This window comes from Mangifera indica, chromosome 7 (genome assembly GCF_011075055.1).
Source record: "Mangifera indica cultivar Alphonso chromosome 7, CATAS_Mindica_2.1, whole genome shotgun sequence".
Lineage (NCBI taxonomy): Eukaryota > Viridiplantae > Streptophyta > Magnoliopsida > Sapindales > Anacardiaceae > Mangifera > Mangifera indica.
Genome location: NC_058143.1, coordinates 19807296 through 19830923, shown reverse-complemented (window position 1 = coordinate 19830923; position 23628 = coordinate 19807296). Strand labels below are relative to the sequence as shown.

Sequence of the window (23628 nt, the reverse complement as noted above, 5' to 3'; positions counted from 1 at the left end):
ATTTGTCCAAGAACTTTCAATATTTAACTTTACCTAAAGATGCAGATTCTATGATAATAGAAAGTGATGCTTCTGATTATTACTGGGGAGGAGTTCTTAAGGCCAAGGGAACTAATAATATTGAACGAATTGTTCAATATGCATCAGAAAAATTCTTAACAGCTGAAATTAACTATCCTACTTATGAGAATAAGGTTTTAGTCGCTAAAGAATATATTGATAGATTTCGATTATTCGTAATCAGTCAAGAGTTTACTTTAAAGACATATTCAAAGTATTTACCTTCGTTTATGAAACTTCCTTTAAATGATGACAAAACTAGATTAATTAGATTACAAATCTGAATTCCTGAGTATAACATTAAGATTGAATATATATCTAATCAATCTAATTTTGTGGTAGACTTTTTATCTTGACTCTTACAAGAAAATGGATTAAAAGGAAACTAGAATACGCTTCTCTTGTTCTAAATGCAAGTTGACAACCCATTTAAGGAGAAATTGTCCAAACAAGAAAATGCGATCTCTGAAAATGCAAAAATAAAAGGAAGAGCCTTTTAACACCATTATTAAACAAGTAATCACTGTGCTAAGAGGAAATATCGTTTCTATACAGGATACTAACTATAATATTCAAAAATAGAAAAAACTTGTAACATCACAAAGATTAATCCATTCCAGACCTTTTCATTCACTAGAAACGAAAAATTCTGATTGAAGAAATCCAAAGTATTAGAAAGCCTGCATAGCTAGTGTGGTGGATATACAAAAGCTAGTAGTGCAACAAAAAGTTAATTTTGATAGAAAAAGGAACTTTGAAATTAGCGAATGCAATAATAAAAACTTTATGTTAAATAAAGGAATTAAGATAAATGCAGACAACAATAAGAAGAAAAACTCCAAAAAGACTGGAGGAAAACCTGAAAAGGTTAAGACTGCCCAAAAGGAAGATAAAACTATTACAAAACAAAAAAAGAAAAAGAAAAAGCTACAGAAGATGATAAGTACTGTAGGCAGCTTTGAATTTCTTGAAAATCTTAAGCTGACAAAAACCAGTAAGACATTGTGGGATGACCTAGAAGTTCAATGCCAAATAGTTATTGCTACTAGCTTAGGGCTAGTAGAGCTTAGTCAACTAATGCAAAAGTTAGTAAAAAGGCTAGTTTGGCTTGGACTTGATAAGGTATATTACGAAGAAGAAGAACTTATGGGAAGATTTATTCTTTGGAGATAATTGTTTTTAAAAACTCATATATTTAGGGAAATAATAGATTTTATTATGCCTTATCTAAATCCAGTCACGCTAGAAACATTAGTAGCCCATTGGCAAGAAAAAGAGGTAAATGATCTTTTGGCAAGACTATTTGTTTTTGCAGGTGAAGCTATGGAATTGCACATTCCTTGGAAACTCTTTAGAAGAGGAAATTGTGAACAACTCTTAAAAAGAGGATGTATAGATGCAATGGAAATAGATATACAAGAAGCGATAATAGACCCTCACATACCAGATGCGGTGAAGCAAGCATTGTGTGTTTTAGATAAAAAAAAATTCACACCTTCACCTGTATTATCACTTCTTCCATCCAAGAAGACAATGATATACAACTTGTACAAATATGAGAGTTTGTTGTAGAAGAACCATGGTATAGATTAATGGTTTGGGAGGACATCTAGATGGGACGATATGCACTGTAACAAATAGAAAAAGACCTTGATAAAGAGGATTGATATTGGACAAGAATTCATATAAGTAAACTATTACAAGTCCAGTCCAAAATTGAAGAACTTCTACAAAGGGATATTATAGTTCACAAGGATAAAGGAATTATAGTAACTCTACCAAGTGAATACACAAGAGTTCAAGATATTCTGTTAAAAGGGAATCGGGTTAACTCCAAAAGATAGTTGATGGATTTAAGATCTATAATATCTCTCAACAAAGCCTGATGGAGACAACAAAGGAGACTCATCGGCTCATATTAATTCAGGAAGCTAACGCCCAAGTAGAAGCCAACATTGAAGCCCAAGTTGAAATCCCAACTGAGGAAGAAGAAAACAAAGATGTCTTTGGACTTTTTATGGACTCTATAGATAAAACTTGATATTATCTAAGGCCTAAAAGAGGAAAGGAGATTCGATCAACCTTCAAATGATCGACACGTAAGACATGACGTGTATTTAATAAGCGGAATACAAATGAAGGGGTAAGATATTGCCCACACTCAACGAATCCACGTTTAAGATGTTGTCGACACTCAAATACTTTACTTCCATAAAATAAATATTATAAAATACGTGAGAAATAAATACCCCAGTGTTGTTATAAAAAGTTTGTCTATTTATCATTTTACGTCGGCCAACAGACTATTTGTAAAGTTTTATATTTATCATTTTGCGTCGATTGATGAATCATGTGTAAAGTCATTGATGTTAATTATGTGTATGGATTCAAAACTAATTAGAATCTAGAATAGTAATATTCTCCTATCTATAAAAAGAGATAATCAATTGTAATACGGGAGAGATAAATAAAAAGTGGTTCTCTTTCAAAACTTGCGAAGTTTATTCTTTTGAAATAATCTGAAGAATCAAAACAAGGTACTCTTATATCTTTTTCTATTATATTATGAATCATGTATATTATAATAATATAATTGTTTAATTTTTAATATAACATATATATATATATATATATATATATATATATATATATATCTATTAAAAATGATTAATTAAATTTTGATTAAAAACAATTCCAAATTATAATCTCTGTGATTATAAGGGCGATTTGTTTGTTTATTAATGATGAAAATATATTATTTTAAAAACTCCAACCCCTCACAAGCACTCACTCACGCACTTCGTCACTCTACCTGCGCTTCCTTTCAAAATTGAAAGCATATTTTTCTACTGAAACCGATCCGATCTATCAAAAAGTAAGTAAGCCTCCAGAGCCCTAGCTTTGCTTCAAACGATGGCGTTTTGGTGGCCGTTGATCGTCTTCTCTTTCGCTTACGCTATCTGTAGATTTTTGTTCATGCTCATCCTCCCAATGTTCCTTCCATCGACGTCGACACATCTGACGGTTCTCCTTTCTGTTCTGAACGCAGCTTGTTTTTGTTTCTGTGTGCAATGTTTTTAAAACTACTTTTTATAATGTTACAGTGTTGGAGGACGGCAACCAAACGCAGGAGAACAGTTACATTTATGTGAGCTTTTAGTGATCTTAACTTCTTGTACTTATCTTTTTCAGATTTTTCTTTTTTTTTTTGGACGGAAATGTTGAATGTGTATGAATTGATTTTAGTGTTGAACAGATGCTCACAGGTGTTTTAAATTGAATATATATGCTTGTCCTCTTGATGAGCAATTCTGATTTATCTTTATGTATACTGACGTTTCCATCATTGAGATCAGAGATATAATTGCTTATTTCTTATGTGCAATTTGCTGTGAAGATACCTCCTAGGGGAAGGGCACAACAGTCGGACAAAAAAGTGCAGTGCTATGAGCCTGCAACTATGAAGTACTTGGGATTTTTCCCTGCATTGACGCCTGCTGAGGTTAGTGATGCCATGCTTAGATTTTTTTTGCCTGTCACGTTGTAATTTATGTCACTATTGTTTATAGACGTACAAAAGTTGTCATGTCGCAATTGGTTCTATTGTGATGGCTGCTGCTCTTCAATTGAGGTCCAGTTTCCTTGAAGTTTTTTTAGCTAGCCTGATAGACAGATGATTTCTATCTGTTTGACCATTGATATGGCTTACCTATACAAGTACTATCTGTATAAACTTACATAAATACGTTTGTGTTTGTTTGTTGTGCAAATATCTAATATATATGTGCAGGTTGAGGAGCATGTGGCACAGGCAAGGAAGGCACAGAAAATATGGGGAAACAGTAGCTTCAAGCAAAGGCGTCAGTTTCTGCGGATACTTTTGAAGTATATTATTGAACACCAAGAGCTTATATGCGAGTAAGGCTTTAGTTCTTTTGTGGATTTCATTAAACACAGTTGAGGGAAGGATTAGCTTGTTTCTTTGTCATTCTGACTGGCAAACTAGTTAAGGAGTGCTGCATGCCCTAATTCAGTATCATTTTGATTAGAGTTTCCTCTCGTGATACTGGAAAGACAATGGTAGATGCCTCTTTGGGAGAAATAATGACAACATGTGAGAAGATCACTTGGCTTCTTTCAGAGGGTGAGAAGTGGCTAAAGCCTGAATATCGGTACCTCCTCCTATCTTTTTGTTTTTATTTTTTTCTTATCTCCGTTGTGACAGAATAAACAGAAGCTGTTTTCTTCGTGAAGTGCGTAAGAATTACTAATTTTAATCTCCTATGTCTTATTTTCAGCAAATGTTATGATACATAGTGATCTAAATTTTTTCTGTTAATCTCTAGTGTTACCAGTAATGCAAAAAGTCTTACATATTTCATTTTCTACCATGAAAATTTAAATAGCTTCCTTGTAATTCAAACTAGCAAACTCTACTTCTGTTGATTGCTTTTGATACCGAATATCTATCTTTTACAATATGCAATGTCTATAGGTCTTCTGGGAGGTCAATGATTCACAAGAAAGCAAAAGTAGAGTTTCATCCCCTTGGTGTTATAGGCGCCATTGTCTCATGGAATTATCCTTTCCACAATATCTTTAATCCAATGCTGGCAGCAGTATTTTCAGGGAACAGCATTGTTCTTAAGGTATTCAATATTGGACTAACTGCCAATCTAACCATCACATCCAGTACCTTGTAGATTGGGTAGAAACTGATGCAGCTGCATTTATTTCTATTCATCTCATTTATGTATCATGTTTCATATCCTGGAGATCATTGTGCAGTGCCCGCTATCCAAGTTAGCCATTGTTACATGTTACCATATGCTTGTAACTGTAGGTTTCTGAAAATGCAAGTTGGTCTGGATGCTTCTACTTTCGTATTATTCAAGCGGCCCTAGCTGCTGTTGGTGCTCCAGAAAATCTGGTTAATATAATCACAGGGTATGCATTTTCCAAGTTTCTTATACTCACTGAGGTCAATATTGTATATCTGGCATTAAATAAATACATCTTGCTAGGTTTGCTGAAACAGGGGAAGCATTGGTGTCATCAGTCGATAAAATCATTTTTGTTGGATCACCTGGTGTTGGAAAGATGGTATGATCCTATTGGTATCCAAGAAGAATCTTTTATTTTTGTTCTTAGTTTTTGAACCTGTTGCTGAACAGAATTTTCAATTTGTATTCTTTTATTTAAGATCTCTTAATGTCATCTATAAAGCGGAAGAAAATTTTTTATTTTCCACCTTAATAATTTGTGCTTACAAATATCAATTTTGTTCTGTAAGTTTTAGGCTTTTATCACTTAATTGCTCGGAACTGGACATCTTATCGAGAAGAGATATTTTATTCATATTTTGCTAACAGATAATGAAGCAACCATACTATCTGTGATTTTCTTGCTTATCATGTTAAATTTACTGCAGATAATGAGAAATGCTGCTGAGAAGCTTACCCCAGTTACACTTGAGCTTGGTGGAAAGGATGCTTTTATTGTGTGTGATGATGTAGATGTGGCTCATGTATGAATGCTTTCTACCTTTTTTGATGTCTTGTTGACTTGGATGTTTTCAGCAACTGTTGAGATAGTGACCTAAATTTGTGACTGGCAATTTAATTTAATTTTCTAATTTTTCCAATCCTTACTGCTTTACTCGGCATAGGTTGCTCAAATCGCTGTCAGAGCAGCTCTTCAATCTAGTGGACAGAATTGTGCTGGGGCAGAGAGATTTTATGTCCACAAGGACATTTATTCTTCCTTTCTCAGTCAAGTAACTAAAATCGTGAAGTCTGTGTTAGCGGTGAGTGCTTCACCTCTTATATGTTTCATGTGGAAGATGTTACTTTTGCCTGTGGCTGCATCATAGCCTACAGGATTTTATGTGGAATTTGATTTTCAATATTTACTAGTTGTATGCCCAAAAAATCTGTTTCCTATAGGGCTGGAATTTTATTACCGAAATAATCGTTTTCAGGGTCCACCCCTTGCTGGTAAGTATGATATGGGAGCCATATGCTTGATAGAGCATTCTGATAAGCTTAAGGCCCTTGTGGATGATGCCATAGAGAAAGGAGCAGAAATTGTTGCTCGTGGAAGTTTTGGTCATTTTGGTGATGATGCGGTTGATCAATTTTACCCTCCTACTGTGATTGTGAATGTTGACCACACAATGAAGTTAATGCGAGAAGAGGTAGCAAATGTCATTCTGTCATGTTCGATTCAACACTCAGCATGAATTTTCGTAGTAGTATAATTTGAGTAATTGTGTATGGTGGTTCACATGTAGAGGATTTTTTTTGAGAAGTTATCAGAAAGATTTGATTTTATTTTATGTTAAATGTGTGTATTTTCAGGCTTTTGGACCAATAATGCCAATAATGAAATTTAGCACAGATGAAGAGGCTGTGCAACTTGCAAATGATTCAAGATTTGGGCTCGGCTGTGCTGTTTTCTCTGGTAATCAGCGCCGTGCCAAAAATATAGCTTCCCAGATACATTGCGGGTTTGCTGCCATTAATGATTTTGCAGCAACTTATATGTGTCAGGTAATCAAATGCATTCTTTATTTTGAGTAGCTTAATTTAGGATGACAAAAATACTTGGTTTAAAGAGAATGCATGATGCAGGCCATCTTTACCTTGTGACTGAGCTGTAAACTGTTTGACAAAATCACATCTATGATCAGGAAACAGATAAAATGCTTAGGAAAGGATGTAATACTAATGAATGAAGACTTAAATGATTGGTCTGTACAAAGGCCATAAAATTTTTCTGCTTTAACAGGTTCTCCATGCTTGTATTTTCTTTTTACTCTGTTTAAATTAATTTTGTAGGAAACTGTAAATTTAGTATTAAAGTGAAAATCAAATGAAATTGCAAAAAGTTGACTATTAGATTACTAAACTCAAGTTGCCTGAATATTTTCCAGTCCCTACCATTTGGTGGTGTGAAAGATAGTGGATTTGGACGATTTGCTGGTATAGAGGGATTGAGAGCCTGCTGTCTTGTCAAAGCAGTTGTTGAGGATAGGTGGTGGCCATATATCAAAACGATTATTCCAAAGCCCATTCAGGTTAGCTTGTGAAGCTTTTACTACATAAACTCTAATCATGCTTTTATCATTCTAACCTTTTGTTTTTGCTCTCCAATTGTAGTATCCTATTGCAGAGAATGGCTTTGACTTTCAGGAATCTCTTGTAGAAGCACTTTATGGCTTGAACATATGGGATCGGTTGCGAGCATTGGTCAATGTGTTGAAGATACTTTCAGAGCAAAACACCCCCACTGGCAGTAGAAGAAAAGATGACTGAACTGATGTGGGAACATGCTTGTGAGTTTACTAGCTTGTTTGCAAGGATATCTTTGTGCTTGTCACTATATTTTTCTCACCATGTTCAACAATTATAAAGAAGTTATAATTATTCTTTTTCTTTTCTCAGCACAAGGAGTATCAAATGCACCATCTTATTTTAGTGCAGCGATCATCAGGATGGTTTGAACTGCACTTTTTGGGATACACAACCAGTAATCTTGGAACTCAGGTTTTGCTTTCAGCTGTTTCAAAACTATTCCTTCCACTTTTCACCATAGAAGGCGCTTTAATTTGATTTAATAGAACTTCCATCTCCTCGAGCTATTTATCTTTCATTAGAAATTATAATTACAGTTGCTCACTGTCCCAAATCGTGCTCGGGAAGAGCCACCAATAAATTACAGCAAACTCTTTCTCCAGCAAAACATGCTGGAGAAAGAGTGTGCAGGAAAAAGTGAGCTCTGTAAATATCCTAGAATTATCTAGACATTGCACTGTACAAGATGTTTCTTCTCTGGTTGCTTCATCAGTGACTTGCTGTCAGCTGGAGCCGGCCTCGATTCAAGGTCCACTCAATTTGAATCCATCCCTACTCCAATGACGAAGGGTACATAACTTGTTCTTCATGGATAAAACATCGAAATTTCTAATGTTAAAATATGAAAAACCCATCTATCATGAGCCAGAGGAATGTTGAAATAAGGTTTAGCTGAGAAATATCAGATAGAAGAATTGCAACGGTAGCCCTGGTCGAATAAGCAATACAGGTGTTGCAAATGTGAGATGTGATCCAGCTCCACCTGGCCCCACCAGTTTCCGATCCATTGTTATTCGGATCGTAACCACTTACCTCCCTCTTCTTAAGGCCACCTTGCCTACTCAATCAATGAGAAACAGATCTTCTTCTGTTTCCGTGACCGTGTTCTTTTTCGTAACTCATTTGAGGACCTAGCGAGTTGCCACCTGCGGGAGCTCAAACCCTCCTTTGCCACTGTTTATACAAAATGACCGCGTTTTATATTTGGCAGGGAATATTGGCGTGGGGTTTTTATTTTGGGATGAGCTAGGTTGCCGATTGTCCGTATGACACGTCTTGGTCCTATTTGAACCCAAATTAGAACGAATTTTGATTCTTTTTATTTTTCAATTTCTGCCCCTAAATCTTTTATTTAATCAGAACTCAGTTGAAACTACTTTTGCATATTACGCAGATTTTAATAATAATGATAATGATAATAATAACACTATGGGTTTTTCAGCGTTACAAATGGTTAAAAATAAATAATCTATTTCAAAAAGCTTTGAACTGCATTTCAAACCTAACTGTTGATTCAAAATTGAATAAAAACTTCCCACAATCGCTAATCTTTTGTAGTCAACATGGGAGGAAAGGTAATTGGAAACTAAGACCGTGCAGGCTTCTCTAACAACTCATTGCTATGAGCTTAGTGCAAACACAAAATTGTCAAGGTAGCACCTAAATACGGACGGCCACTAATATCTAGTGATGGTTATTAGTGCAATACGTAATATTTAAAAATCTAAGAGATTCAAAAATTTTGAGATGCCATACAGAACACTAAAAATTAACTTTGCAATAGGCAAAACGATAAGTGATTAGATTAGCATGATCATAACCACACCCAAGAAACAAAAGAGAGATAGGGAGAGGACTACAAAATATTTAACAATGGAATTCACAAAATTGTGTAAATTCTGTATTTTGTTTACTCTAAGTACAACACCTTCACTAACCAACAGCATTCCTTAAAACTCTCCAAGTCTAAGCTACTCTCACCCCGCAGGAAAATAATGTATTGAAGGGGCACAACAGGAGAAAACAAGATTCCATAGAAGAAAAATGTAATATTACAACAAACTCACCCAGTGACAATCTGTCTTGCAATGCAGAAAAAATTTACACTATCTTGCCCAAACATTCTCAAAATCTCATGTTTTTAGTGTCACATTAATGATTCCTACATGTGACTTGGGCTGATAGTGTTCATCAGTATCCACCTCTTCGATTTCCTGAACCACATCCTCACCCCTGATGACTCTTCCGAACACAATAAGCTTATCATTTAAGTCTGGAATGGGTGCAGTAGTAATATATAACTCAAATTCTTTACTGTCTTTAGTTTTTGAAGTTCCGATCGTGAATGCCTCATGCTTTGGACTGTTTTTTCAGAAAAATCAAATCATCAGTTTAACCGAGTACCAATAAACACTACAGAAAAATGAGCAGATTGAAACCTTGTAGCAAGTCGACCACGAAGCTTCCCTTTTGAAGTCCAATCCTCGGCAGCTGCAAGCCGCTGGGAATGCCCAGCTTGAATCACATAGTTTTTTATCACATGATGGAAAGGCATCCCTTTGAAGTGCCCCTTTTGACTGGAAAACCAACAAATTTTTAGGTATAGTTGTACACAAAGAGTATACCAGAACATGTAGCATGAACTAGGCACATAGTTTCTGCCACATTAGTGTTAGAAAAAACTTAACTAAAACATTTTTGGGTGGAATAAATATCATAGTTTAGAAATGTTCACCGCAATGTCCATAAAGAGAAGGTAATATTGAGCTACTACTATGACACTGCTATATATATGCATCATCTGGACCCAAATGAAGGACAAGTGTATACAACAGGAAAAAACCCATTTATGACTAGTTTCCAACCTCAAGGAACAGAAAAATCTTCCGAACTTTCTCTATGAAGAAAAAGAACACACTAATGAAAGAGATGCACTCCAATTTATGGTTAAGATATACTAAGTCTTAAACCTTTCCATCATCCATTTTAGTTCAAACAAAATCCACAGAAAGTATGCACCATCCACACCAAGAATTTTTGTCATTCTCCAGTAACCTAACTTATTCTGGCTTATTTAATCACAGTCAATGGATGAATTATGTTATATCCAGTTAATTTCCATGGATTTAGCTAGCCAATTACAAGAATGTTTGGATGCTTACCACAGGTCAATGAATTTATCCACAGTTTCTGGTGATCCTTCTTTGAAAAGCTCCACAATTATATGACCTTTAGATGTATTTAGAATCTAGAAGGGGAAAAAGAACAACATTAAGGACAAAAGATAATGAAGTTGATAGGCAAAAGGCAAACATTGGAACAGAAGAATTAGAATGCATAGTATCTAACAGTACACAATGCAGACAATGGCATAAGCTGTTTAAGAATAAAAAAGAAGACAAGTATATCTTAGATTAATCATAACTTTTTGCATCAGTGCAAAAAACCATTATCAGAATCGCAAATGGTTGATGATCAACAATGCAATTGTCAAAAGTGAAGCTAACTTCAAAATATAAAAATGTTCCACAACAAAGTTAGACATCCAATAAGTTGTCATGGACAAAATGCAGTGATTCCTGATAAAACAAGACCATTCATGCAAAAAGTAATCAAGTCCACAATAAATATTCCAGTTATCAGCATCTTCACTCCTAATAGTGAACTAGACAACCAAATTTTCTGGTCAAAAAACTCAATTGCAACTAGGGGTGTAAATGAGTTGAGCTGAATATTGCTTGACTTGAGCTCGGCTCAATGGAGTTCACATAGAGGTTGAGCCTGAAGAAAGCCATTTGGAGCGTCGCCAGCTCGAGCTCGAGAGTGAAAGTGAGGACTCAAGCTCAAATTGAAAAATTACAATTAAACTCCATAACTTACATATTTAAAGTAAAGAATAAGATTTTAATAATGCGAAAGTGCAAGCTTTTAAACTTTTAAGAGCTTATTGATATTATACTCAAGTTGGTCGAGATCGGTTCAACTTGCAGCCCTAATTTTAACAAACTTTAATACAAAAAATTTTGATTTAACAGAACTTACAGCATGGCCAGGAAGATCAAACTTCTTCGAAACAACAAAGGCATCAGTGTCCTTCACCAGAGAAATGAAAATAAGTTAAGTGAATTACAATTGACTCGTATTTGAACTCCAACTGCTTAGTACCTCAAAATTCGAAGATCTAGTCTCTTTTAGTTCACCTGACCTACAAGAAAATTCACAGCATGGGATCTTATATTCTAGCAAACAAAATCATCTTCAATAAGATCTTTATATTGTCAAAACAAACCTGTGTGACCAATGTCTATAAGCCCCAAGAAAGCACAACACAATTAACACAACAATCAAGTTGCAGAAGACAATCGTGGTGATACTGATTCGAGTCGGCCCCTTTTTCCTCTTACTCTGAACTAGTAAAGCCTGAGGTTTTATCCTTGCCATTTTGATTCAATTGAACTGCTAAGTGTACCCCCTTTTATATCAACAAAACTGCAAGAACAAGCCCAAACATATTGAACCAAACAGAAGAATAAAATCAACCGAATGGGAGCTTAACTGACCCGGTCCTCAGATCATCATCTACACCATCAACTTTAATTAGAGTTAACACAGAGTTTAAGTACCTAATCGCTAAACCTAATTGAAATCGGCAAAAGAAATTGATTTCATCCCATTTTGCTTCAATTCAATTGCTAAATTTACCCATTATTATATCAACAAAACTTTAAAATCAAGCCAAAACATATTGAACCAAAAAGAGAAATATAAAACTACAAAATTGGAGCTTAACTGACCCCGATCCTCAAATCAACATCTACACCGTCAAGCTTAATTAGGGTTAATACAGAGTTTAAGTACCTAATCACTAAACCTAATTGAAATCAGTAAAAGATAATGAATTCAACCCATTTTGCTTCAATTCAACAGCTAAATTTACCCCTTTTTATATCAACAAAACTGCAAAATCAATCCAAAATTTATTGAACCAAAAAAAGAAATAAAAATCTACCAAATTGGAGCTGAACTGACCCCGATCCTCTGATCAAAATATAAGCCGTCAACTTTAATTAAGAAAGCAGCAAAAGAAATTGAATTCAAGGAAATTTCAATCAGATTTGCAAATTACAAATGAAAATCGAACCTTAATGGAGCTTTGCGGCTTGATGACGGCGTACGGTAGATCTCCCTAATTGAAATTTAATGGCGTCTAATTCAAATGAGGAGAAGAAGAGGAGGGGCGTTTGGTTTTGTTGGGCCCATCCTTTTCACGATTTGGACCCATCAATGGAAGAGAAGTTCCCTTTGACCGTTCAGATGCAACCAACTGACGGCTGTGATCAAATCTGCGTGATGACTGATAACCCAGTCTAACTGTCCTCGCTCAACCCTCCGCTTACTTTGATGAAGTGCCTCTCGATTTTCCTTTTTTTTTTTTTAATTTAATAATTTCTAACCCATGGATTTTTCCTTTAAAATTTATTTTAAATATATGCTAAAATAAAATCTAACCATACAATAATATAATAAAAATTAATCACATAATAACTTATAAAATATATTTTTACTGTAAATTTATATTAATTTTAAAATTAATAATTATAAAAAATTAAATTAAAAATTAAATAAAAAGTCATTAATGATATTTTTTTATTAGTAAACTAGCCAAAGTGAGAATTTGGTAGAATATCGCTTTGGCTGGTTTCATTTTGTAGGATTTAGAACTGGGATGGTGCAATATAGTAAAATTTGCATTTTATATGATTCGATCTGGTTGAAATCACATTAAAGACAAGAGGATTTGACTTAAATTGCATTATCTTGAGTGCATGAAGATTGTATTATATAATTCAACTAAAATAACAATCGAGATAGTGTATTTGACTTAATTATACTATTTTATATATAACTATAGTAAAATCGTATTGTCTGAAGTATAACATGGCCAAGATTATATTTAGAAATACTATTTTATCAATCTAAAATAGTATAAGTTAGAGGTTTTTTTTTTTCAATTGAAGATGAAAATTTAAATGATTAATTTTTAAATTAGTGAAGGAAATATAATTTATTTGTATTTAAAAGATGCAAATTATATTAATTTTTTTATATATTTTACGGACTAACGAAAATACCCTTATAAATTTTGTTATAATTGAAAAATATGATTTTACTTTTGAAATTAATAAGCAATCCTCACATGAAAATGATGATTATAACCTTATAAGAACAAGAAAAACAAATCCCAATATAAATTTATATATATGATAATATATTATTATTAATATTTAAATAAATATTCATTATGAATCTTCCTAGTATTGGAAAAAAAAAAAAAAGTGACACTACAATGTGCTACCTTATAAGACCAAATGTATGGACATTGAGCGTACGAAAATTGCGTCCTTGCAGAAGAGTATCCTGCAATTGTGATCCTGGCCACACAACTTTGGGGAAACATGATCCCCACTCATTGTAAAGTTGAAATTTTACAAGAATTTCTTGCTTTTAATTATAGTTTTCACGCCCTCTGCCATCACCTCTTTAAAATATATAAAAGCTCTGGTCAATGTCGTTGATTTTTCTGTTTTTTACGACGATTATTTTTATATAAAAGCTCTAGTCCGGAGCGGTCATCTCTCACATGTGAAGAAAAACGATCGTGTCTCACCAAAAGTTCGAACCCATGCCGAGGGCTGAGAATGACAATTTTGCCCTCATCCAATGCTTGGGGATATAAAAGATGTGTGGGACATCTATTCTGATTGAATTAAGGTTATAAGATGTACAAAACATTTGTCTAATTGGTGTACAAGTTACAAGAGGTGTTTGAGATGCTCATCCTAAATTTTGAGTGTTTGAGACATCTTACCCGTGAGCATGATGATTAAGGGGTTTTAATTGTAAGAGATTTCTGAGACATCTACTAGGCGAGTGTCCAAGACGTTAAATCATATATTCAAATAGATAGTTTACTGTTAAGAAATATTTTAATAATGCTTGAATATTTGTGTGTTTATTGAGCGTTTTTCTCACTCACAAGTTTTTTGTTTGTTTATAGGTAGACATGATGATGGGGCAAGCGAGAAGCCTAACGGATCAGTTTATAAATTGCATGGCCACTATGGCAAACGACTTCTCTATTTAATTCTATGTTACTTTGTGTTTTATTTTGGGTTTTATTATGCATACTAATTTACTTTTAGAATTTAAAGATTTTAAGCTTAGTATTTGTCTTCAATGCTTTTAAACACCTTTAGTACAATTTATTTATTTATAATAAATTCATTGAGATTTCATAAATTTATTTATTAATTTCTCTTTTTTGCAAATGCATTTTTGAGAGTTTTATTATAATTGTGACACGTTATCTCGGTAAATTACCTTTAAGGGTATTTAGTTTAGGTAATGTTTTATTACCAAAATATAAAAATTACTTTAAAGATCAATTATTTAAAAGATTATTGGGTATAAATAATTATTATGTTTGATGAAATTTGATAAAAATATAAAGAAATAAATAATTATTATATTTGGTTAGAGTTAATAAAAAAATATTAATAAATTATTTTACTTAAATACCATTAAGTATCATTATTTTTAAATATTTTTTATATTACTTAATATATTAATTAAAAATAAATTTATTTTCGTCAAAAAATTAATAAATTATAATAAAATTAAGATTAACTTGGTAATATTTTAATACATAATGTGAAAGTAGTAATTAAATTATCACTTACATTACTTATTATATTACTGTTGGTAATAAGATATTATTGTAATATTTTATTACTGACAAACCAAATAAGATAATATAAATAATAAAAGATAGATTATCAAAATAATCTTTAACAACTGGAACTAAACAGCCCCTTAGGGTATGATATGAAGATAGGGTGTTAGAGTTCTTCTTATTCTTCTTTTATGCCTCTTAAGTTCTCATTTGATGTTACTATTTTGATATGGAGCAAACCCAATTCAATTTTGAATTGCCCATTCTAGATTAGAGCCAAATTTAAATTGGTCAACTCTTGTTTAAGGTCAACTCAATTTGAATTTAAGTTAATTTTTGAATATATATAATTCGCTATACAAATAATATATTATCATATAATTGAATATTATTTTATATTTAATTTAAAATTATCAATTACATAATAAAAAATAAATATATATCTAAAAAATTGTATATATACAGTTCTATCGATAGCCCCTTGGCCAATACTAATATTTTAATACTTAACGTGAAGATAGTAATTAAATTATCACTTATATTATTTATCATATTACTATTAGTAATAAGAGATTACTGTAATATTTTATTACTGACAAACCAAATAAGATAATATAAGTAATAAAAGATAGATTATCAAGATAATCTTTAACGATTGAAACTAAACAACCCCTTAAGGTACGATATGAAGATAGGATGTTAGAATTCTTCTTATTCTTCTCTCATGCCTCTTAAGTTCTCATTTAATGTTACTATTTTGATTTGGAGCAAACCCAATTCAATTTTGAATTGCCCATTCTAGATTAGAGCCAAATTTAAATTGGTTGACTCTTGTTTAAGGTCAACTCGATTTGAATTTAAGTTAATTTTTAAATATATAATTAAGTATATAAATAATATATTATTATATAATTAAATATTATTTTATATTTAATTTAAAATGATTAATTATATAATAGCAGAATAAATATATATCTAAAAAATTGTATATATATAGTTCTATCGATAGCCCTTGGCCAATATTAATCTTCTAGGTGGGGGGATGAGATTGAATTTTGCAAGCTAAGGTGGGACGGTGGGAAAAGAGCAATCATAATTTGGAAGACTTGCTTCTGAAGAACAGCTAAGATGCCATTTGAAACTAGCACGTCAAATGATTGATACATATTTCTTTCCTTCTTTACCTCTACATATCACATGATTTACTTGAGGCTTTCTCTCTCTGGGCATCACCTGGCACAACAACAACCACACCAGATCAATCGGTGCATGTATGAACATACTCTTCCAAATTATAATTTAGAGGGTTATCACCTTTACACCCCTGATGTTTGAGTTTTACCTATTCACATCCCACAAGATCATCCCGTACTTTTCACTTTTGAAAATTTGTATGATAACTCTCTTGGTAGTGTTGAAAGGAAGAATTAGATCGAGTGCATAGTAAATGTACTCTTCTAAATTTGGCCTTTTGTAACCCTTAAAAGTAAAAAATTACAAATTTGACCTCTATAACTTGTATATTACCTACATTTCTGACAAACGTGATTGGCACTTGATAGTCTTAAAATGTCAAAAAAAATACTTGTTAATTGATCCAAAGTGACGAGTTTAAATTTGGTGGCCATGCATTGTGACTTTCATTAGCTTTTCTCGATTGACTTAAATCAATTAAACAGTGAAGAAAAATAACGTACTCAAAATAGATTTACATCAACTTAATTTTAATTCTTTTCATCCCCTTGTTTCACAATAAACATATACTTATATACGAAATGTTTCTATGTTTAAAAAGAAACCCTATCAAGATTCTTTTTTCAAACAAAAATTCTATTAAAATTAGAATCTTAAAACAATTTCTCATAGGTTAAACATCCAAACGTCTCTAAACAAAATTAGGGATGGTTTTGAATTAAACTTATTCGATTCGAATAATCATTCAATTTGATTAAAGTTAAAGTTTTAACTCAATAACTTAATTTGAATTTGATTTAAATCTCTATCTAATATATTATTTATTTTATCAATAATATATTTTATTTATATATTATATATTTTATTGATATCTATTTATTTTATTAATAATATTATTTATTTTTTTATAATTTTTTAATAATATATTTAACCCACTTATATCTGACATAATGAATTTGAATCACTCTATGTTAAGCTTAATTCGATTTGAAAAGTAAAATCTATCCCTGAGCAAGACTAGTGCGTGTCGTGCCCCAATAAACTAAGTGGTCGCTAATTCCAATGGAGGTATTTGAGAGGTGAAGATAATTGCTATGCATGGAGGGTTGTGCGAAGTGAAACCCTAGGAGGTGAGGAATAACCCTAATTCTAGCGTCAAACAGGATTATATCGTAATAACACGGGGAAGTAATTAAGTAACGAAAGCAAAAGAGGTAATGCAATCAGAAACTTTATAAACCAAGTCTTAACAATACAAATTTGATCCCTAACTAGCCATTACTAAGATCAATTGAAGGCTGCATCACATCAAATCAACAATTAATTGTTGGATGAGACAAGACTCAGAAGACCAGGGTCCGCCTCTTTCGGTATGATTCTCATAAATAGCAGCGGTGATGATAAGACAAGACACTAGACCTCTGACACACCGGAAAAAAGCTTCCATATATATTTATATAAAATATTTGTGATCATGAAGCGAGGAGCAGCCCTCAAGATTTATAAAAGAGAGACTTGCAGACTCTTGTCGATCAAACGAAGGATGAGAAATTGAGTGAAAGAAAGTAGATGAGCCTTGAAGATCAGCAGCACATAGTTTATGAGAAGATATTCTGAGATAGGAATGATTATATGAGGATTCAGCGAATCTGTTCGTAACATACTGCTCCATCTTTGAGGCGCATCCCATGTAGATTATGACTGCTGAATGTCCTGCTCATCACTTTCATAAGAATTGACAGCTTTCACTCAGTAAAAGTGTAAAAGTAATTAAGTGTTATGAAGGGTAGGGTTTGTATTGTACCTGAGTCAAGCCTAGCCACGCATATTATAAAACCAATAAGAAAAAGAAAAAGGGCAGTGGGCATCAGGGTATCTTCATGGTAAAAGAAACAAACAAACGAAAGTTGATAAGGAAAAAAAAAAAATTACCAAAATATAAATAACGATCAACGTGGTAGTGTGTTTGTATTATGGCAGCTAGCCCATTCCAGAAAGGCTTTAAGATACAGTTTGTTAAAGAAAGCTAATATCTAGTATTTCCACATCCTGGTTTTCCCAAGCGATTCCTGGTTTGGTTTAGGATAAGAAAATGGTTGACAAGATAGACAACAAGGTTCTAATAAGGGAATTCAACGAAGAAAGAGATACTCAAGTGGTCGGGAAGCTTGAGAAGAACTGTGAGATAGGGTCTAATAAGGGAGTCTCTTTCTTCACTAACATGATGGGTGACCCTTTATGTAGGATTAGGCTCTATGCTGCTCATGTTATGCTGGTGGGTGAGACCTGTGTTCATCTTTCTTCTTAAGCTATAGATTACCATTTTCTTTTATATATACATAGTATTTTTACTTTCTTGTGGAAATCATTCTAACAATGATTTGTCTACGTTACTTTGTGATTACATTACTATATGCAAAAGAGAAAAGATCCTTGACCCCAGCTGAGCTTGATAATTTGATTGCTAGACCACTAATATGTGAGAAAATGGCCAACAGGTTGCCGAGCTGCGTGAAAATGGGGAGCTTGTCGGAGTTGTGAGAGGATGCATCAAGCATGTGGGGACAAAATTTGGAGGAAAACATGTGAAGTTGGGTTGCATATTAGGCCTACGAGTCTCTCCAAATCATCGGTACTTACTAATTTCTCTCTCTAATTAGGCTCACTGGTGAGTTGAATTTACTTCAATATATTCTAACTCCTCTAACGGCCAAAATCTTCACTACTATATAATGATTCTAACTAGAACAACATGTGATTTTGTTCGGCACTTGTTGGCTCTCTCTCTCTAAATTAGCATCTTTCTTGATTTGTCAAATCGCAAATGTTGTGAGATGAAAAAATATTCTCGTTTGTTGGTGATGTTTCCAAGATCGTTATTTGGGTTTATGTAGAAATTTATAAGTGTTAACAAGATTCCTATTTCATGATTGATGACGCTCAATTCGCTTTTCAAATAATGCTTGTATCTAGTTAGATTAGTTCTTACATTGTACATAAATCACAGCTATTGGAAGATATTAGTAAATGCTACTTGGCATATAGAGTTTGCCCTAGAATGAAAAGAAAGAAGAAAGAAAGTAATTAGTCATAAGATAAGAGTAAATATGGGTACAATCAAAATGTGTTAATACATTATCACGTGATTATATGTTATTTTAAATTTAAAATCATTCAATTATATCATAACACATCAATGTTATATATAGGGAGATATAATTTAAGCCTATACATTCATTGTACATCTGTTGAACAAGTATACTTATCTATTTATATCTAGCTACAAGTGAACTTAATTGTTAATAATATTGTAGGCGAATGGGGATAGGATTAAGCCTTGTTAAGGCAGTTGAAGAGTGGATGGTGAGAAATGGAGCTCAATACACTTTCCTTGCAACAGAAAAGAACAATGTGGCTTCTACAAATCTGTTTACTACTAAATGCAACTACATCAATTTTAGCTCATTAGTCATATTTGTTCATCCACTTAATTTACCTCTCAGAGGTCTAAAGTCTGGAGATATAAAGATAGAGAAGTTGCGTTTAGACCAAGCAAATTCTCTGTACTATGACAAGCTCAGAAGCAAAGACATTTACCCAGCTGACATTGACTCCATCTTGACGGAGAAGCTCAGTGTTGGGACGTGGGTATCTTATTTCAAAGAGGATGAATGGTTGGATTTTAAGAGCAATGATGATAATAATAATGAAAATGAGAACAAGGCGAAGAATCATGAAGATGTTATAAGTAAAACTCCAAGATCTTGGATCATCTTTAGCATATGGAACTCGTGTGAGGCATACAAGATTCAAATAAGAAAGTCATATCCTTTAAAGCTTATTCATGCAACTTTGAGCCATGCAAAAGATATAATTTTCCCTTGCCTTAAAATGCCAGTATGTGGTTCACTTGAAAACCCATTTGGATTTTTATTTCTTTATGGGCTGCATGGAGAGGGAGAGAAGCTAGGGGAGCTTATGCAATCTGTATTGAGATTTGCATCAAGATTGGCTGAAGATGTGAAGCATTGCAAGGTAATAATAACTGAGTTAGGAGTTTCAGATCCTCTCATTGAGCATGTGCCCAGAGAATCCTCCATGTCCTGTATCAATGACCTTTGGTATTTGAAATGTCTCAGTGGTGATAATCATAACAATGATCAGGAACAGCTGATGAGAATGGGACAATTGGGAAATGTGTTTGTTGATCCAAGAGACTTTTAGCCAAGAGGCGCAGCTGCCTAGCTATGATTTGCACTTTATGCTGTGAAAAAGATCTGACGCCTATCAGTTTCAGTGGATTGAGAGAGCCAATACTGCATAATGAGATATATATATATATATTTATACTTTATATATGATATATGTATCTCATACTTTTGTACACATTTCAGAATTAAGCTATCGTTTAGTACTTTATGTTTTCCTTGATGAATCACTATCAAATATATCTATACCAAGACTATTTCATGGTTCTTTCAGAATGTTATGTTTCTTTATTTGTTTGATCTATGTAGTTCAATTACTTCCTATATTTGTTCTATTGGTAATTCAATGCAAGAAGCAGAAATGTGAGATGATCGGTTTGTTGGTTCCTATTGGAGTGCTTTAAAAATATAAGTGTTTTTACATACTATATATGATTAGAAGTGGATTTGACTTTAATCAAATTCGAATAAGGATTAGTCTGAGGTTAAGTTTTGCTTTTTTAAATCATTTAACAGAAAAAGAAGATTTGTTCGAATATTGAAGGATCCATCATGTATGAAAAAAATAAAAAATTGTTGATGAAATGAGTTACGGTGTGACAATACTAACACCAATGAGATAAGAGGGTTTAACAAGTTGAATTCGAATTGGATTTGTTTCAATTTGAAATTGGTTTCTCACCTGCTTAGATAAGATCCAAATAAGCCTCACTATAGTCCTATATTATTTTGCTAGTCTCTTATACATGCTATATTAAATTATTAGAGACTTAATTTTCCATATGCAGATGGAGCGAATGACATTTAAAACTTTACAACTTGTTTTTTATTTTATATATAAATACACACGAATTAAAGGGGGATTCACTTCTTTCAGGTGAACAAGACTTGCCCTCTTGGTTTCGAATAATCAAAGAGATTTGGACGGTTTAGAAAAGCTTATAGTATTTTCATTCAAAAACCTTATTTAAGTCAGGTTAATTTAGTTGGGTTTAAATCAATAATATGTAAAATTTTAAATTCAATCATTACCGTACAAATATTATACCAGAAAAATCATTTTGAAATGTTTTTGGCGTGCTTTGATTCTATACTTTTTTACACGGGGATTCCGCCTTTACCATTGGAATTATCCAGGCGAGCCGCAATTCTTATTTGTTTATTAATAAAACAGTACGGAAAAAAAAAGTAGTAAAAGGGAATCTGTGGCCTTAGTGTTTTAAACATAAATGTTTGGGCGTTTCCATACAAAGTTTAAGAACCTGAGGGCTTAATGAAGTTTTGTAAAATCTGTGGCTTAGTGTTTTAAACAAAAATAGTATATTGTTAGAACTGCAAACTAGGATGGATCCAATAGTGATCACAATTCACTCTAATCCAATAGCCTATCACAAAATTGGGGCAAGCCCAATTCAGACTTGCCCCTGATCAGTTCAACTAACTAATCTTAGCCAGTTTTAAATACATGATATTTGGCTTTAAAAAATTATATTTTTTATAATTCCATCCCTAAAAATTCACAAAGACATAATTTATCATATTGGAGGTCATGCATTGAACCTTGAAAATTCATGGACCAGCACAGCCTGCCATGACCAACGTTTTGTGGGCCTTTGGCACGGCTCATTGCTGGCTCTACCCATGGTCAAACATAAACATAGGGCCTGAATTTTCCTTTCCCCGTACAATGAGGTAGACTGATCTGTATTTTCATAACCCCAACAATAACCATTCTAAATATTGGTTTGAGGCAGCATTGCTGCAATTTTTTTTGCTGATCTGTATATTTTTCATGAGGTTTAATTCTTTTTGGCACAGAAGATCTTGTTGTTTCAAGCATAGTGTCAAGCTTATCAGTGTCTAGAGACAACCTGTCCCTGGCAAATTCATCCAAATCAAATCCAATTAGGCCTTCCAAGTCATTGCCAATGCCAGCTGATTCCTCTTCTGTTTTATCTTCGTTAGCTCCTGGATTATATCTTGCAGGCTCTCTGCTGTATGAGCTGAGTTTCAAGTTCAATAATTTCTTAATTCTGTCAAGCTAAGTAGCACGGAAACGAAAACGTCGAAACGTGGAAACTCGAAACGTATTTTTGCAAAAATATAGGAAACGGAAACGAAACGTGGAAAAATGTATAAATATTAAAAATGTTGGGATTATTTATAAATACCAAATTTTTATAAGAAAATACAATACTCTGCATTTGAAAAAAATAAATAACACAACAATGGGACACTTTTTCCAATTCTTCCAGGAAGTATTTACAATCCAACGCTAACATGAATAAAATTTAAACTAGACAGCACTAATTTCTGAATGAATATTTACTGTCCACTTTTTTCTTACTTTTTTCCCTCTGCATATTTCAAACTTTTCTCTGGGTTTTTCTCTTGTTCTTCTAACATTCTTTTGATATTCAAAATTCTGACAACAAGATGCATCATATGTTCCTTTAATAACTACTTGAGAAACTCTTTTTACCAAAGACTGATTCATATCTCTACAGTTTAATCATCAAATTAAATATTGAAGACAAATATGAAGATTGTAAAAGAATATGAAGATTAAATAATAATGTAACAGATTCGCCTGAGACTTTGAGTTGCCAGAGGCAATGAGGAGTTAAGATGCCGCGCTGGAGTCGGAGTCGGAGACTGTGAGGAGCCAAGACATATATGCTTGGGATGGAGAGATGTTAGGTTACTGGAAATTGAATGAAATTGGGAATGAGGAAGAAACATATTGCTTTGGGACGTTCCCTATGCTTGGGGATATGTCAAGAAATGCGTTTCGTATTTTTGCAAAATAACCGAAATGGCCCCGAAACGTTTCGTACCGGTTTCGGGCCGTTTCGGAAAATGAAACGTTTTGGAAACTCGGGAACGCACTATACTGTGCGTTTCCGTGCTTCCTGCTGTCAAGTGCTGGGTCAGTAATATCCAAAAATCCCATCATCAACAACTTCTGTTCGCTGCATCAATCAAATAAAAGTGGTTTTTGGTAGATGCTCAACTTATCGTCCAAAACAGCCCAACACTGTCACAAAAAGAACTAAGGTCAACTCTCAATATAGCACAAAATCTGCAATTCATAGGTTCAGCCAGGAAGTGCCAACAAGCATCTGATTATTCTTGCAATCAGATCATAAAAGCAGCACATGAATCAAATTTACCCAATTCCACAAGGAATGACTTGCCAATTGCAATCCCATTTAAGATTAGCACATGCATTCAAGATTTGTTCATCAATTCTGATTGAAATTGAACTGAAATATCAGTTTTGATTCTGTAAAAGAAA

At 33.2% G+C, this 23628-nt stretch overlaps 3 protein-coding genes across 4 annotated transcripts; 2 read left to right on the top strand and 1 right to left on the bottom strand.

The window, feature by feature from the left end:
• Positions 1–2818: 2818 nt before the first annotated feature.
• On the top strand, positions 2819–7698 carry LOC123220898 (aldehyde dehydrogenase 22A1-like). Its single transcript, XM_044643500.1, is given in 16 exon segments — positions 2819–3040; positions 3043–3084; positions 3165–3208; positions 3458–3562; positions 3851–3978; positions 4110–4232; positions 4556–4709; positions 4904–5007; positions 5085–5163; positions 5492–5587; positions 5729–5866; positions 6041–6256; positions 6420–6611; positions 6995–7138; positions 7221–7396; positions 7506–7698. Coding segments are annotated over 15 exon segments (1788 nt in total). The 5' UTR covers positions 2819–2973; the 3' UTR covers positions 7377–7396; positions 7506–7698.
• Positions 7699–9052: 1354 nt separating this feature from the next.
• Positions 9053–12614, bottom strand: LOC123220899 (peptidyl-prolyl cis-trans isomerase CYP21-4). Of its 2 annotated transcripts, none has more exons than XM_044643501.1 (7): positions 12337–12614; positions 11485–11684; positions 11361–11400; positions 11238–11288; positions 10358–10443; positions 9635–9772; positions 9053–9557 (listed from the first exon to the last, which is right to left on the bottom strand). In XM_044643501.1, the coding sequence occupies exons 2-7, from the start codon at positions 11634–11636 to the stop codon at positions 9329–9331; spliced, it is 696 nt and encodes a 231-aa protein (XP_044499436.1). In that variant the 5' UTR covers positions 11637–11684; positions 12337–12614; the 3' UTR covers positions 9053–9328. The 2 variants fall into 2 exon arrangements, with proteins under 2 accessions (XP_044499436.1, XP_044499437.1); XM_044643502.1 differs by lacking the exon at positions 12337–12614 and adding an exon at positions 12205–12225.
• A 5388-nt stretch (positions 12615–18002) lies between these two features.
• On the top strand, positions 18003–20589 carry LOC123221748 (probable N-acetyltransferase HLS1). The gene is made up of 3 exons (XM_044644652.1): positions 18003–18397; positions 18621–18754; positions 19437–20589. The coding sequence occupies exons 1-3, from the start codon at positions 18215–18217 to the stop codon at positions 20344–20346; spliced, it is 1227 nt and encodes a 408-aa protein (XP_044500587.1). The 5' UTR covers positions 18003–18214; the 3' UTR covers positions 20347–20589.
• Positions 20590–23628: the final 3039 nt, after the last annotated feature.

Excerpts from the sequence above, each read along its gene's own strand:
- LOC123220899 (XM_044643501.1), bottom strand. The coding sequence starts at position 11,636 with ATGGCAAGGATAAAACCTCAGGCTTTACTAGTTCAGAGTAAGAGGAAA. Across the intron at positions 9,773-10,357 it reads GATAAATTCATTGACCTGTG|TCAAAAGGGGCACTTCAAAG; the intron begins GTAAGCATCCAA and ends TTGGTTTTCCAG. Across the intron at positions 9,558-9,634 it reads CGTGGTCGACTTGCTACAAG|TCCAAAGCATGAGGCATTCA; the intron begins GTTTCAATCTGC and ends CTGAAAAAACAG.
- LOC123221748 (XM_044644652.1), top strand. The coding sequence starts at position 18,215 with ATGGTTGACAAGATAGACAACAAGGTTCTAATAAGGGAATTCAACGAA. Across the intron at positions 18,398-18,620 it reads ATGCTGCTCATGTTATGCTG|GTTGCCGAGCTGCGTGAAAA; the intron begins GTGGGTGAGACC and ends AATGGCCAACAG. Across the intron at positions 18,755-19,436 it reads CGAGTCTCTCCAAATCATCG|GCGAATGGGGATAGGATTAA; the intron begins GTACTTACTAAT and ends ATAATATTGTAG.